This window comes from Coloeus monedula, assembly GCF_965178545.1.
Source record: "Coloeus monedula genome assembly, chromosome: 26".
Taxonomy (NCBI): Eukaryota; Metazoa; Chordata; class Aves; order Passeriformes; family Corvidae; genus Coloeus; species Coloeus monedula.
The window spans coordinates 1,620,148-1,636,119 of NC_138806.1; the positions used below are offsets into that span (position 1 = coordinate 1,620,148).

Sequence of the window (15,972 nt, forward strand, 5' to 3'; positions counted from 1 at the left end):
CAGCCCCAATGTCCAGCCTGGCCTGGGACACTGCCAGGGATCCAGGGGCAGCCCCAGCTGCTCTGGGCACCCTGTGCCAGGGCCTGCCCACCCTCCCAGGGAGGAATTCCTTTCCAATATCCCATCCAGTTCTTCCCTCCTTCAGCTTCTGTCCTGTGTGTCCTTGCTGGGGATCATGTCCAGCTCCAGCTGTCATCCCCCAGTGGGGACAGAACTGGTCCTGACCCCACAGGTGACAATGGGGAGGCTGACAGGTCCCTGTGCGCGAGGATGAGGGGAGCTGAGCAGGAGCAGGGATGGTGCAGCCGGGCTGTGGTGACGCCAGCTCGGGTGCCTTGGTGGGATCAGGGAGGGTTAGTGACACATCAGTCCTTGGAATTGCCTTTGGAACAACGGGGTTTTCTGAGGCACTCCAAGCAGATTAAAATCAGGGCCGAAACCCCTCAAATGCTAAAGCCTGTTGTTAAACCCTTTGGGCTTAAACTCAGGGCTGAGCTTAAAAGCCGACAGCGCTGCTTGGGTCTGAGGGATGTTTCAATGGACGAAGGGGATTCTCGGTGACCACAGTGCCCAGGCTGGGCTGTCACTGTCCCCATGATGCAGCAAAGCCTCCAAAGCCGTTTGAGAGGGGGAGAGTCCTGCAGAGAGTCCTGACCACCCCCCAAAAACCAGCTCCCCCACAGGGTTGCATGGGCTCTGAAGGACAGGCAGGTTTTTGGGACTGGTCTGTCCTCACGGGAGATTTTGGGTTTTTTTTCAGATTTCCCTGCTGTGGGAGTGGGATCGGCAGCCGCAGGTCCGGAGCAGGGCATAAATAGGTATAAATGAGTATAAATGAATTTGGGTCACTAGCGCAGGGCCGGGATGAGCCCGACCTTTTCCTGCTGCTGCCGGCAGCAGCTCCGGGGCCTCAGGGTCCCGCCGGGGGCGGCTCCGGTGGCCGCGGGCGGAGCGGGGCCCGGCAGCCGCGGCGGCGGCGGAGCGGCCTCTGAGCGTCGCTGCAGGTCGGTGCTGCCGGTGCCTCCCGCCAGAGCCGGCGCCGCTCCGCTCCCAGCGGGAATGGGATCCCGGCCAGGGCGAGGGCCGCCGGGCTGGGGGGAGGGGGGGGGGGCGGCTCCAAGCGGGACCGCGGCACCCGGGGGGAGAGGGGAACTGCGGGCGCGTTCCCCAGAACCCGGCCCGGCCTCAGAACGCGGTACCGGGCATTTCACTGTCCCGGTGCCTTCGGGGCGAGTGGTGGCCCCCGGCCCGGAGCTGGGGAGGCACCGCCGCGCGGGGGGAGCGGCGGCGAAGAGCGGCCGGGGGGGGGTGCGGGGTTCCGAGTGCGGGGTGTTGGGGCCCGGGTGCAGATCCGGGGTGCGGCTCCGGGATGCCGGTGGAGAAGGGTTTTAAACTTGATTTTGGGATTAAAAAAAAAAAAATTTCGTTGCTTTTTATTCTTTTCCCCTCCGTGTAGTGCTCGGCCCTTGTCGGGAAGCTCGGCGGCTCCCCCGGCTCTGCCCGGGACTCGGTGGCACCGCGGAGGCTGCGGCCGCCGGGACCCCAACGCGGGCAGCGCCCGGGGAGCGGGGCGGGGCCGAGGGGCGGGGCGAAGGGGCGGGGCACCCGTCATTCATAAACAGCGGGAGGCGGGGCCTGGGCGATGTGGGCGGGGCATAGGCTGCTGGGGCGGGCCCCAAACCATTCAAGGCGGTGAGGGGGCGGGGCCGGGGCGATCGGGGCGGGGCTCTGCAATCCGCGGCCGGGTGAGGGGCGTGGCCTATGCAGCCGGAGGCGTGGCCTGTGCAACCGGGGGCGTGGCCTGTACAGTCGGGGGCGTGGCCGTCTCCATCCGTGGACACGGAGGGGGCGTGGCCTCCGCTGTCGCGGCGGGCGCACGTGGCGGCGCGGGGCGGGGCGGCGGGGGCGGCGGGCGCGCGCACTGCGCCGGCGGGAGCGCGCGCGGCGCGGGGCGGGTCCGGGCGCGGCGCTGAGCGGCGGCGGCGGCGGCGGCGGAGCAGCGAGAGCGGGGCCGGCCGGGCCGGGCCGGGCCGGGGCCGGGGCCGGGGCCGGGGCCGGGGCGGGCGGCGGGGGCCCGCCGGGCGGCCGGCGCCATGGGCACGGTGCTGTCGCTGTCGCCGAGCTACCGGAAGGCCCCGCTGTTCGAGGAGGGGGCGGCCACGGTGGGGCACTACACGGCGGTGCAGAACAGCAAGAACGCGAAGGAGAAGGGCCTGAAGCGGCACTCGCTGATCTCGGTGCTGCCCTGGAAGCGCATCGCCGCCGTCTCCGCCAAGAAGAAGAGCTCCAAGAAGGTGCAGCCCAACGGCGGCTACCAGAGCAACGTGACCCACCTCAACAACGAGAACCTGAAGAAGTCGCTTTCCTGCGCCAACCTCGCCACCTTCGCCCCCCCGCCGCCCCCCGCCGCCGCCGCCGCCGCCCTCGCCTCGGCGCAGAAGGCGCCCCCGGCCGCGCCCGCCGCCGCCGCCGCCACCCCGCGCCGGGTCGTGGTGCAGGCGTCCACCAGCGAGCTGCTGCGCTGCCTCGGCGAGTTCCTGTGCCGCCGCTGCTACCGCCTGAAGCACCTCTCGCCCACCGACCCTGTGCTCTGGCTGCGCTCCGTGGACCGCTCGCTGCTGCTGCAGGGCTGGCAGGACCAGGGCTTCATCACGCCGGCCAACGTGGTCTTCCTCTACATGCTGTGCCGGGACGTCATCTCGGCCGAGGTGGCCAGCGACCACGAACTGCAGGCAGTGCTGCTCACCTGCCTGTACCTCTCCTACTCCTACATGGGCAACGAGATCTCCTACCCGCTGAAGCCCTTCCTGGTGGAGAGCTGTAAGGAGGCCTTCTGGGACCGCTGCCTCTCCATCATCGACCTCATGAGCCCCAAGATGCTGCAGGTCAACGCCGACCCGCACTACTTCACCCAGGTCTTCGCCGACCTCAAGAAGGAGAGCGGCTCCGAGGAGAAGGGCCGACTGCTCATCGGCCTCGACCGGTGAGCGCCCGCCGCCCCCCGCGCCCCCGGACACGCCGCGCCCGCCCGGCCCGGAGCCGCTTCCCGGGGGGATTTGCCCGGCGGGGAAGGGCGGGAGCCGCCGCCGCCCCCCACGGGGGGTTCGGCCGCCGGCGGACCGGAGCGCAGACCCCCGGTTCCCTCCCGCGCCGCCGCTTTCCAGCCGCCGCCCCCTCCCCACGCTGCGGGCCCGGGGATGCTGCGGCTCCGCCACCGGATTGATCCCAGCAATTCATGGATGGGAGGACAAGAACCCCCCCAGCCGATATCCCCCGGGAGCGGAGCGGGGCTCCGCGGGGCCGGTGAGCGCATCACCGAGACAGAGCCCAGGTAGGGGAGCAAAAAAAAAAAAAAAAAGAAAGGAAAAAAAATTCCTCTAAAGGCTCCAGCGGAGGCGGCTGAACCGGCCCGGTCGGGACTCACCGGCAGTACCGGGACAGAGACGCGGGCACGGCCCGGGGACCCCCCACCCCCCTTTCCTCCCTTATCCCCCCCCTTTATTTATTTTCTTTGAAGAGACTCGAATTCCCGAGCGGGTCCGGGTGACGGGAATCACCGCTACTGTTCATGAGATCAATGTGAAATGTCTTGTTCCCATCGTGCACTGATCATGAGTATTGTGTAAAGGATCTACTTGAGTGTGCAAGCAAGGGGAGCCGCCACATGCTGCTATATGAATTCTTCTAGAACAAACCCAATGAACTGCAAACCTGCGGGGGGGAAAGAGAAAAAAACCCGTCTTTCTTCTGTCATTGTTGCTTTTCCAGTGGTATTGCGCATGCAAACAGGAGCATTTTGTGTCTTCGGGAAAAAAAAAAAGGAAAAAAACGCATAAAAAAATAATAATCAAAAGAAAAACCTTAACGAGAGATGGCTGTAAAATTACACCCATGCACAAAGACCCGCCACCACCCCGACACCGCAGTCTCGAGCCGGTATTCCCGTATCAGGCCTGGGGACTGAGACCTTCTTTTTGGGTTTTATCGTTTTTTTTTCTCCGTGTGCTCAGTTCTAGTTTAGTTCTGGTCCATCGGGCGTTAAACTGGCGAACGAGAGGGAGAAATAACGTGCCATTTATTTTTATTTTTGATTTTTCACTTGAAGCTCTTCATGGCTGTACATTGGACCCTGCTAATGATACATGTGTACGTACGTTTTTTTAGTGCAATCTCTTCTGTAGATCTTTGTTGACCAAATTGGTGGGTATTGTTACTTATTAATTTATATTTGTCTCATTCTGTATGTATGTGTATAGTGTGTTTGTAAGTATGTGTGGTTTATAACCCGACCGACTGTGTCATGGGGCTCAGTGTGCCTGTAATTTAATCCCCTCCCCTTATTTTTATTTATTTTTGTACTGTGCTGATTAAATAAAAATGCACTGACCATCCATTACACGGCAGCGGCTCGTGGCCGAGTCTTTTCTGCGCTCCCACCCCTCGGACGCTGGGAATGGGATTTGTGTTGACGACAGAGGGTTTAACGCAGCCGCCGCTTTAATCGCGTTACCGGCGCCGGGGTCACCCCGTGGTGGGAGAGCGGCGGGGCCGGCAGCAGCCGGAGGGGACGTTCGGGATACTGGGATATTGGGACACCGATCCCTCGGGGCATCATCACCCCCAGCCCCCGCGCTGGCAGGAACGGGCAGCGCCACGGTGGGATGCAACTAATTGCTTTTTTATTATTTATTACAGTGAATTATGTAAACAAAACCCAGGTCTGTTATAGTAGGTTTTTTTTTTTTCTGCTCTTTTACACATAAAATATCAGCGATTTATTAAAAAAGAAACCAAAAAAACAACAAAAAAAGGGTTCATTGCATTATCGCTCCTGGCTGAGAATCAACGTTTCAATTTAGAAATAGTTAATTTATGGGAAAACCAGGAATATATATATTTTATATATTTATATATATATTTATATATATATAAAACCAGAGCAGGAACAGATAATATATTTTATAAGACACATCTCATCACATACAATATTGCCATCTCATGGTAGGAGAAATTTCCCAAGCCTGCAATTCGCCGCCGTCCATCCCGATTCCATCCGACCATTCCTTTGGAGGGACAAGGGTACAAAAGTGCTGATCCCACCCCCACCCCCTGCCCGGGGTCAGTGCGGGGGGGGAGCGTCTGCACCAGGACGTGGAAAGCGAGAAGTGCAAATCCAAAGGCACAGCAGCGCCGGGAGCTTCCCTCCGGAGCGTCCCCGGCAGGAGCAGGGGTGTCCCCTGGCTTTGGCGTTGGTGTTGCTCCTCCTGAGGAGCCGGTGGGGGGTGGAAGGAGGCGGTGGAGGGTCCGTGGAGGGTCCGTGGTGGTCCCGGGGTGTTGTGTGAGCGTGGCGAGGTCGGGGCTGCCGGTGTCACCTCCCGGCCCCAGCGCTGGTGCTGACTCGGGGCTGCGGCGTCTGGAGAGCCCCTGGCACAGGACCCTCCTCCGGACATCCCAGAGCTGCACACTGGAAGGGGGCACTGGGGGCTGGGATGTGCTGCTGGGATGCTGCCGGGGCTGGTCCAAGGCCAGGGACGACGGGAATGGGAGAGCTCTGGCGTGGGGCCTCCAGGCGAAGGCCACGGGCCTGGCCCGGTTCAGGCAGGGCCGGAGCTGCTCTACGCTCGTGTCCCCTCCAGTCTCGGGGTGGCAGTGGGGTACCAAGGCTGCAGCGACCTGTCCCTGTGCCCCGTGTCCCTGGCACAGCTTTGGGAAACCTTTTGTTAGTGAGGAGCCTCTTCCAGGCTTTCCAATTCCCAAAATGCTCCATCAAACAACTGCTCCCCAGGTGGGGTCACCACGCAGCCCCCCAATCTCCAGGGCTGGGAATCCTGACCTGACCAGCAGTGCCAGGACAATCCCAATGTATAATCCCAACAGCCTGGGCTGCTCAGGAACCACGGCAGTGCCTGGCACAGTGGGAATAAACCACTGGGGAGATCCATGTCCCTCTGTCAAGACAGAGCTCGGGGTTATCTGGGTTGGGCAGGACACTCCAACACCCACAGCTCACTGCTGGGAAGAGCCAGGAGAACTCTTTGGAGGGAGGAGCCTGGGTGCTGGCAGCTGGGGCTGTAGTGTTGGATAGTGCAAAGCTTGGCCCCCAAAGCTCCCCCTGTTCCTGGGCTCACCCCTGCCGTGGGTCCCTGTAGCCCTCCCTGACCCCAGCGCTGGCACAGACACGAAGCCATGTGGATCATCTAAAAATTCAGCAAGGCCACACGATCCCAAGGGGAACCCACTGGATTCAGGCCCTTGGAGGGGGTAATTAAGGCAAAAAGCAATGCAGGATTAACAGCACCAGGCCCTGCACTGGGAAGTCCCCTCTCCAGCCAAGGTGCCTCAATGGGTTAATGAATTCCCGAGGGAAAGCAGCAAGTCTGGAGGTGTCTCCAGGTACCACCCCAGCCCCGTGAGGGACTGCAGGAGTGTGGAGTGTCTCCCGGCAGGGGAAGCCAGCCCTCCCTTCCCACCCTGGCTCCGGTTCCGTGGGATTTGGCCCTACAGAACGTGACTCCCTGAGCCGGGTATCTGTGGTTCCTCTGGAGAAGGCTGCATCATACTGCAAAAACTGACACATGGGAAAGAAACACGGAAGGGGAAATTGGAGAGGGGGTGAGGAATCAACGTGGGAAAGGGAAGAAAGGGTGGAAGTACCTACAAACTTTTTTTTTCTCAGACTAATTCCAAAGGAAGCACTTTCCTGATATTCCAGCCTGGTTTGTAAGATGGAGAACAGGTCACCAGCTATTCTAAGCCTTCATTCCATGTGAATTTGGCTTTTCTAAACCCCTGGAATTTGGGTTTTCCAAACCTTGAGCTTCAGAGGCCGCTTTAGGCACCTGACAAGTCGCAGCTGAGCATCTCCCGATGAATCCCGGCGAGTTCCAGGTGCGGGGAGGGCGAGCCCAGCCCCGGTGCGAGGGGAGGGGCCGTTAATTGCCCGGCACGCAGAGGACGAAGCCGGAGCGGTGCTTGGTGAAATCCGGTTGGGATTGGTTGATCTTGGTCTCCACAGAGACGGTGCATTTCCTGCCGTGCAGGCTGCACTGCACCGGGTTGGTGACCGTGACGTGCAGAGCGCGCTTCTCCCTGCCGGGAAAGGGACACGGGTCAGGAGGGATGGGATGGGATGGGATGGGATGGGCGTTTTTGCGTCAGGCGCATCCCGCAGACATCCCAAAACTCTTGTGCTAAGCCAGGCCTGAGCTCTGAGTCCAGCTTTGGGCTCCTGCTTGTGAAGCCTCGCACTCTGGGATCGGGATCGGGATCGATGCCGGTGGGAGGACACAGCTCCACGGGCAGAGCACACGCTGGGTCAAAGGGTCATGGGGTTGCTGCCAGCTCAGCCACCGCCCCCTGAATGAGCCCACAGTGACAGGGACATCCCTGGGCTGAGCTCAGAGACTGAAATACAGCCTGGAACCGTGGAAGGAACCACATGTGGGGTGGTGGCTGTTCCCAAATCCCTCTCCAGACGGACAGACCAAGCTGGCTGCTGGGCATGGCTGGGACAAAACTCTGTCCCTGCAACTTTTGAACCCCCTAACCCGGTTTTGGCACTAAAAATGATTCCCACGAGTGAATCGGGACTTTCTGCCATCCACGTCAGTTTGTCCTTGGCTGTTTGGGTCACTGCCAATGGGGACATGAGGGCAGCAGGGCCAGGGCCTGTCCGCCCCTGCTCTGGCCAAGGCAGGGACAGGGATGCCTGGCAAGAACGTCCCCCTTTGCTAAAGGCCATAAAGGCCCCTGCTCTAAATCCCAAATAATGTGCCTTGTGCCATAAGCAGAAAAATCACAAATCATGGAATAATTCAGGCTGGAAAAGCCCTCTGGGATTACCAAGTCCAAGCATTCCCCCAGCACTGCCAAGGCCACCACTGACCCATGTCCCCAAGTGCCACATCCACATGGCTTTAAAATACCCCCACCACTGCCCTGGGCAGCTGTGCCAGGGCTGGACAGCCCTTTCCATGCAGAAAGTGAAGAACCCAGCACTGCCACGGCCCCACTGACGGCCTGGCTGCTCTGGGGGCTGGGATGGAGCTGAGGCCAAGGTGATGCCCCAGCTCCAGCCACAATCCCTTGGGACCAGCCAAGAACCCCAGGAGATCCCCCAGGAGAGGGGATCAGCAGAAAAATCCTACAGCAGATCCATCCCCATGAGCCACCACCAATGGGAAGAGCTGTCCAGGGACATGGCCTTTGGGAATTCTCTCCTGTGACCTCACCCACACTTCAAATTCCCGAATTTCCAGCATTTTTAGTGTAATAAATTATAGAATTGTTGACACTGACTCTGCTGCCTCTCAGGATGCTCCAAACACCCCGGGGGGTTGTGCTGGGATCCCATTGCCTGTGTTTGGTTCCCAGACCCCAGGTCCTGCCTTGCCCAAGCCATTTCAGCATTTCCACTGCCACAGCTCAAGTCCTTTGTGCAGTTTTTACTCCATTTCCATTCACAGACTGTTCAAGTCCTGTCACATCCCTTCAGCTGCGTTTTTATGCCATTCCCAAATAATTCAGATTTTCACCACTTCCATAAAAAGGCATGATGGTTGGTTGGAGGGGGCTGGCAGGGCCCAGCACACAAAGCCCTCATGCTGTCCCAGGTATTTAATGTTATTTACTCCTGCCTGGGTGAGCTGAGGCTGCAATCCCAGCTTAGGTTGCTATTTTTGCCGTGTCTTAGCGGAATGAGCCACACACGCAGAGGAGATCACGGAGATCCCGGTCCCCACGTGCTTGGGAAGAGCTTTAGCACCAAGTGTCCCTAACAGGGGGAAGGACTTTCCTCTCCCCTCCCACAGCAAATTCTGGATGACAAGGCAGAGGATCTGGGGAGAGGAATGGCAATAACCTGAATTTTGACCCCAAGCAGGACCCAGGCCTGGCAATCCGAAGGTCCTGGATGCCCTGTGGCTGTGGGACCTGCAGCAGGAAGCGGGATCTGTCCGGGTGGGGAGAAGCCCCTGAACACAGGTGTGTGTGGAGCTAACGCTGTCCTGGGACAGAGGGATCCAGAGAAGATGCTCTGATCTTTGCCACGTGTGATGATCCCATTAAATGGAGGCTTCCCTCCCCCTCTCTCACTTCCAGACCCCCCCTTGCCAAAGCTCCTTCACTCATCACATGGTGCTTTCCTTCACGTTGAGGTTTCAGCCTCAGAGCCTTTTGCTGGGGGAGCACAACAGCTCCTGGATGGAGCAATCCCCAGGGATCTGTGAGTGCACAGGGGTGACAAACCCCTCTTGGTGTCCGTGCTGGGCACCCCACAACACCAACCCTGCCACCAGCTCCAGGAGCAGCTGGACCTGCTGGGACCTCGGGACTCTTGGCTGCTGCTCCGGCGCTTGGTCCGAGGCCAGCGAGGGAGAGGGGGGAGGAAATTCCCGTTTGGTTTCCAGCCCAGCGGGCAGAGCAGCCTCGCTCCTGGAGCAGCAGTGGCACAGGGGTGGCAGCTGCTGGCTGCCCTGGGGTCCCCAGGTTTGTTTATGGACCCCAGGGGAGGGAACAGCTGCTGCACCAGCCAGGAAACCGGAGTGAGACCTTCCCAAGCTCACTGCTGCAAACGGCTTGGCTGGGGAGCTGCTTCCCCAAGCTCCTGCTGAATTTATCCCAAAGGAAGGAGCTGAGATGGAGAGGGACCAGAACAATCCTGGAAGGCAACAAAGTCTCTCATAGACAAGGGCAACACACAACAAAAACACCCTTTGGGGATCAGTGATGCTCAGCAGGACCCTGATGGCAGCACAGGCAGAGACAAGTCCCACTTCCAATCAAACTTGGGCTGAAAGAGGAGTTTTCATGGCATAAACCTGACCCACCTTTTGGGACTTTGGATAAGGGATGGAGGGACAGGACACAGGGAATGGCTTCCCAGTGCCAGAGGGCAGGGATGGATGGGAGATTGGGAAGGAATTGTTCCCTGGGAGGGTGGGCAGGCCCTGGCACAGGGCTTGGAGCAGCTGGGGCTGCCCCTGGATCCCTGGCAGTGCCCAAGGCCAGGCTGGACATTGGGGCTGGGAGCAGCCTGGGACAGTGGGAGGTGTCCCTGCCCATGGCAGGGGTTGGGACTGGGTGGGCTTTGGGGTCCCTTCCCAATCCAAACCATTCTGGGATTCCCTGCGGGTACCAGGCACTGCCCTGGCTGAGTCCAGCCCTGGCTGATGGCAGCTCTGGCTCCTCACCCAGCCCTGGTGTGACCGAGCCCCGATGGACGTCAAGTCCATTAGGACAAAGTGATGGATGCTGCTGCCAGGCTTCTCCTGGGAAATAATCCCAGTTATTATTAACAGGGATTCCATCAGAAGTGACAGCGGGATGCGAGCGCTGGCTGAGCACTGCCAGGGGAGGAACCCCAGCCCAGCACCCCGGCCAGAGGCTGTGGCAAAATGGAACAGGGGAAAGAGATTTTGTGGGGAGGTTGGGATCTACCCCAGCACTGCTCCCACCCTGCCAGGGACTGTCTGGGAATGATGAACCACGGGGTAATTTCTGTTTATAATAAACACCAAGGTGCTGGTGCTTTCTGCAAACACAGCTCTTTGTACAATGCAGGGAATATTTCTGGGTGGAAATGGCCTCTCCTGACATCTGAGCAGTACCAGCCACAGCTGGGGCTGCTCTTTGCCTTTTCCTGGCTCAGCAAATCCTGCAGAACTAGGGCACTTCTCTTCCTCTATCTGCCCCAGTCCATCCCAGCACCCAAAGCGCCTTCCCCAGCTCCCCTCACTCTCCTGGCTCACAGGAGGAGTTAAAGGCTCCGGTGGGAGCCCCACGTGAGCAGGGTCTGTGTGTGGGACACATCCCACAGCCAGAGCAGCCCCAGAGACACCGCAGGAGCTGAGCAGGCACTGGGGGAACGCTGGCAAAAGGGAAACCAGCAGAGAAGGGAGGACTCCGAGTGGAAGCAGATCACTGGCCCATGAAATACGAGAGTTTTGACTGAGCATTTAATCCAGGACCTCGGGGGAAACACAAGGCAAGTGGCGCAGAAATGGCCACAGACATCTGTCAGAGCTGCACACAGCACAGAAACACCCACGGCACCAACACGGGGTGGGAAGGGAATGGGGAAGGGAAGGAGCACAGAAAGATCAGGGGGAGTTTTGGTGATGACAAGCGGTGTAAGGCTGGGAAGTTAAATAAATGTATTGTTAAATAAATGTTAAATACAGGAGAGGCCAGGTTGGACGGGGCTCGGAGCAGCCTGGGGTAGTGGAAGGTGGCCCTGCTCATGGCAGGGGTGGGACTGGATGAGCTATAAGGTCCCTTCCAACCCAAACCATTCCATGGTTTCATGATTAAGAACAAGCCCAGATGACCTGGAATGCCCTGCAAGGAGCTGTAACAAGCATGAAAACACAGCAAAGACTCGTTGGTGAGAGATTCTCCCCGTGAGCTCCATCTGGGAGCACAGTGGGATGGGGAGCTGGGAACACCCCAGGGACAGCAGCACCAACCAGGGGTGGGGAGCTGCAGCCCCATCCCTGACAGGGCTCTGACGGAACAGGGCTTCGTGCAGATTTCCCAGGATCTCTAAATGAGGTGCTGTCTCAGGGATGCAGCCAATGCCATCACAGAGTGATGGAAACTAGCTCTTTTCAGAAGCAGAATTTGGGCAGAGATGGCAAAGCCAGCACAGTAATTGCCTGATTTTCATGACAACAAACCAGAGGGATTTGAACCAAGTGTGCAACCAAGTGTGAAATGAGGGCTCAGCAGCAATGAACCCACTGGGATGGATTCCAGAGGGGATTGCTTTAAACCATCAAACCTTTCCAGAGTTTAGACCAAAGCCTCTTTCTGGAAAGGCAGGAGCACTGTGGGCTACCTGGTTGGCTTCCAGCTCAGGATATTCTGTGATTCTCTGACTCCAAGGAAGCCTGTGGCTGCACATGAGATGTGAGGATCGTGAGGGGCAGGATGGAGAATACCCCCAAAATGGTAACACCTTATGTAAGTCAGTGCTGCAGCCTCATCTGGATCCCGGCTGCAGCCTCTGAGAGGGTTCAGCCATGAAAAAAACATTAAAAAGGCTCCCAGATGAAGGGACGCTGCAGAAAAGAGCCCAAAAAAGCAGCAGCTATATTCTGCATGAAGAAAATACACAGGAAGCGGGGAGAGAGAAACTCAAGAGGGCTAAAAAAAGGCAGTTTTCAAGGCTCTGCTTCCTAACAAGAGCCAGGAAGACGAACAGGGATACTGAAAATTTCAAGAAGGGGTAAATCAGCTTTTCAGGCTATGTGTGGTGTCACTGCTGGGGAGGACTCCAGGCTGTGGTGGCAGAGAGGTGACAATCGTGGAGTCATAAAATCACAGAATGCTTTGGCTTGGAAGGAACCTTCAAGACCATCAAGTTTCAACCACATCCAGTGCCACCCCTGCCATGGGCAGGGACACCTTCCACTGTCCCAGGGTGCTCCAAGCCCTGTCCAACCTGGCCTGGGACACTTCCAGGGATGGGGCATCCATGGAATAACCCGTGCCAAGGTCTCCCACCCCCACAGGGAGGAATTTCTTGAGCAGGGTCTAAAAAGACACCAGATGTAAGGTGGGTAATAAACAAGGACATATCTGAGTTCCAACAAGTGTCATTTGGGGACAGATAAGTGTTCTCCCAGGAGGGTTTAGGGCCCAGGCTGGGTGTCTGGCAGGGCAGGGATTGGGGTATATCTCACCCCACCATTTGTGGCTTTCTGCAGCTTGCAGGACAATGATACTGAGGGTGATGGGCTCAAAGGAAAACTTACAGACCTCACTGAAAAAATTCTTCCCACAAAAGCTTGAAGGGAGAAAAATAGGAACAGCTGGATTCCCAAGGGGTACAGGAACAAAACCTGCACTGAAACCTTGTGTGCATTTCGCGTCCCCCCTGTACCACCCAGCATGTGGGAGCTGCTCCCCGGAAGGACTGACACTCTCCATGGGAAGGACTGACACTCTCCATGGGAAGGACTGACACTCTTCATGTGACCACAAGAATGCCCAAAGCCGCTGTCCCCAGGGAGCCAGGACACAAAGGGCATCACATGTAGATAATCCTGGGTGGATGCTTCATTGCAGAGCTGCAGCTCCAGCACCTCAGCTCTGCCTCAGCCTCTCCCAGGGCACTCACATCTCAAATGTGGCAGCTCCAAAGCACCAGGTCCCACTGCCAGAAGAGATTTACACACTCAGAGCATAAATTCCCCTGTGTAAGACTCAGATGATTTTGACAGCATCATCCCTGTGACTCCTGGGCACTCTCCATCCTTCTCTGCTCTGCCATCGCAGGGAGAAAACACCTTCCCCATCCAGCTCTTGTTAGAACACCTTGGCTCTTGTAAAAGGTTAAAAGCAATGATTTACTGTCCGGTGTGATCCAGAAATGATTTAACATCCTCTTTCTTTCTTGACCCAGCTGCTGGGCTGCACTGAGAGCCCCCCTCCACCCAGCCCCCCCTTTTTCAGTGCAGCCCCAAAGCCAGAGCAGGCAGCTCCCTTCATCCCATGGCTGCCTGAGAAGGGGAGGGAGGAGATGAACCAGGAGCCTTTTTTGGGTGCAGATCTCTCCCCTCTGGAGGAGGCAGGGGATGCACACGCACACACAGACACACGGGCAGTCTGTGACTCACACGTGCCATGAGGGAGAGGAAAACATTTGAAACCACAAAGGGCTTTGCAAAACCTGCCTTGTGAAAGCCTCTCAGGGCTCACAGGATGTTTTTCTCTGAGTGTCACCGGCTTTTCGGAGCTCTGGGCTTGTTGAGCTCCTCAGAGCCAGGTGGCCTTGGCAGAGATCTGACATTAAGATGGATCAAAGCGATGGAAAAGAGACTACAAAGAAAGTCAGACACAAATCAAGGAGATCTCAAGTCAGGATCAAAAGGAGAATTTCCATAGCCAAAGGTCAGACCAAGTGCTCCAGGCATTTTGATGCCGGGAAAGGTCACTGAGCTGAACTGTCCTTCCTCACCGTGTGATTTTTCACAATTATCTGCAGTCAAGTGACACTTCAGACACTGAATTTTTTTTTCCATCTTCAAAACCAGCAAATATTTACAGGGTATTTCTACCACAGTTTTGTGCCTCGTGGTCTGCACAGGCAAATCACCTCGGAGCTGCGAGAGCAGCTTTTCAGAAGCAATTTGTTAATGTCCGGGAGGAGTGCCAGGCTACAACTGCGACCTGAGAACTCAACCCCTCCACTTGAGAAGTGGCTTTCGAGCCTTTGTGGCTCAGCCTTGCCCACGTGTTGTCTGTGCAGCTCGTGCTGACACTGAGCTACCAGAGCAAACCACAGCGCGCTCTTGGGAAGTGCTCAGCACCACGGATTTCGTCATCGCGCTGCTGAGCTGTGACAACAACGCTGTTTGTGCCCTTTTAATGAGCAACGAGAATTGTTAATATGTGTCTCTTCCCAGTGCAAAGTGTCACAAGTGTCCCATGGCACAGGGCAAGGCAGAGCCCAGCCAGCTGCACCGAGATGGTCCCTCTGAGTGGTGTCTGAGCCGTAGCCGCTTTCCTGAGACGAGAGCAGCTGCCACGACACTGCTGGGCCTTTTCCACGATGCATCTGCAGCACATCCAGGTTTATTCCTTCCCCTCTGGCTGAGATGCAAACCCAGTCCAATAAGTATTTGGCTGTCTCATTCTTAAAATGCATTTATTCCCATTGATCCCGAGGTTGGGAGGTCCCGGGGCAGCCGCTGAGCTGCACTTTCTTACTCACTGATTCAGGACCTGGGGTGTTTGTGCCTCCCTGCTCAGGAGCCAGGGAGAGCTGGGAATGCCAGCGAGCTGTGAAGTGTTTCTGCCTCTTCCAGCAAACCCTTTTGGTTCAGGTGCTCCTGGGCAGAAGATCCTGAGCTGATGGGGCAGGGGCTGCACCTCCCCTTCCCCTCCCTGGGCTGCTCTCCCGCTTTGGGAGCTTGGGTTGCTGTAAAACACCCAAACAGCCCAAGGGCAGCTCAGTGGGGCAGGTTCCAGCCATGGGGCTGCACCCCAAAGCAGTGTTTTATGGTGGGCAAGCCCCAAAGGTGGTTTGAGCCATCCCTGTGTAGGCACTCTGCGTGCTGTGTCCCAACATTCCCCTCCTCCAGCCTGGGACATGTGGAAATACAGAGGGAATGTCACTGTTCCCATCATGTGAAATCCACGAGAGGGATCACAAACCCTCCCCAGCTCCACCCTCCTGCTGCTCCAGGGCCAACCCTCACTGCCTGAATCCCAGCCCCAGCCCTAACACAGCGCTGGCCCTGAGCTGACAGTGTTGGGATTTGGGGTGGGAGGGATGCATGGGAGGCCCTGAGCTCAGCCACAAACCATGCCTGGACCTCGTTACCACTCTGGGACTATTAATTCATTCTAGGCCAGGCTGGGCAGGGCTTGGAGCAGCCTGGTCTGGTGGAGGTGTCAATGCTCAAGTTGAGATGCTCTCCAAGGTCCCTCCCAAACCATTCCATGTATAAATTTCCCCCTTCCCTGGCCACGCCAGCACAGGAGGCTCCAGGCTCCTGCTGCTGCCTCAGTTCTGCTCCTGTGGGAGCTGGGAATTCATCTTTGCGATTCAAAGAGAGAAGTCCCAGGTCTTCCCACCTCTGGTGCCATCAGCTTCCAGTGCCTGATGCCATTTATCCCCCACAAGCACTCACTAAAGCTGGTCAGGGGTTTTGTGGAGGAAAAACACAACAGGGCATTTCCTGGGAACTGGCAGTAATGAAGCAGCTTAAAAAAAAATTGAAAAACAAGCACCAATAGTGTGTTAAATATTTCATTTCCTCCAGCAGGCAAAATGAAAAATTTCCAATCCCCCGAGGTGGAGGCAGCTCCCAGTGCCCATGGCAGCGAGGGCTGATGGATGATGGATGGAACATCCTGACAGAGACCCCCAACCTGCCACATGCCACCCTGGGGAGAACTCTGAAATCCACTGAGTGCTCCTTTCCTGATCCCTGTGATACCACAGGGGTGGGGGTTGGATTAGAT

The 15,972-nt window shown here is 57.5% G+C and overlaps 2 protein-coding genes across 2 annotated transcripts in view; one reads left to right on the forward strand and one right to left on the reverse strand.

The window, feature by feature from the left end:
• Positions 1 to 2,093: 2,093 nt before the first annotated feature.
• On the forward strand, positions 2,094 to 3,216 carry CDK5R1 (cyclin dependent kinase 5 regulatory subunit 1; the record flags this gene model as incomplete). The annotated part of the gene is made up of 1 exon (XM_082297528.1): positions 2,094 to 3,216. One exon carries the CDS (start codon positions 2,094 to 2,096, stop codon positions 2,985 to 2,987), a length of 894 nt encoding a protein of 297 aa, XP_082153654.1. The 3' UTR covers positions 2,988 to 3,216.
• Positions 3,217 to 6,932: 3,716 nt separating this feature from the next.
• The window catches only part of MYO1D (myosin ID), a gene marked incomplete at both ends in the record, with an annotated part of 152,400 nt that continues 143,360 nt past the window's right edge, over positions 6,933 to 15,972 (reverse strand). The window contains one exon of the mRNA XM_082297298.1: positions 6,933 to 7,089. Within this exon, the coding sequence (XP_082153424.1) occupies positions 6,933 to 7,089 (157 nt within the window). The remainder of the gene's footprint in view (positions 7,090 to 15,972) is intronic.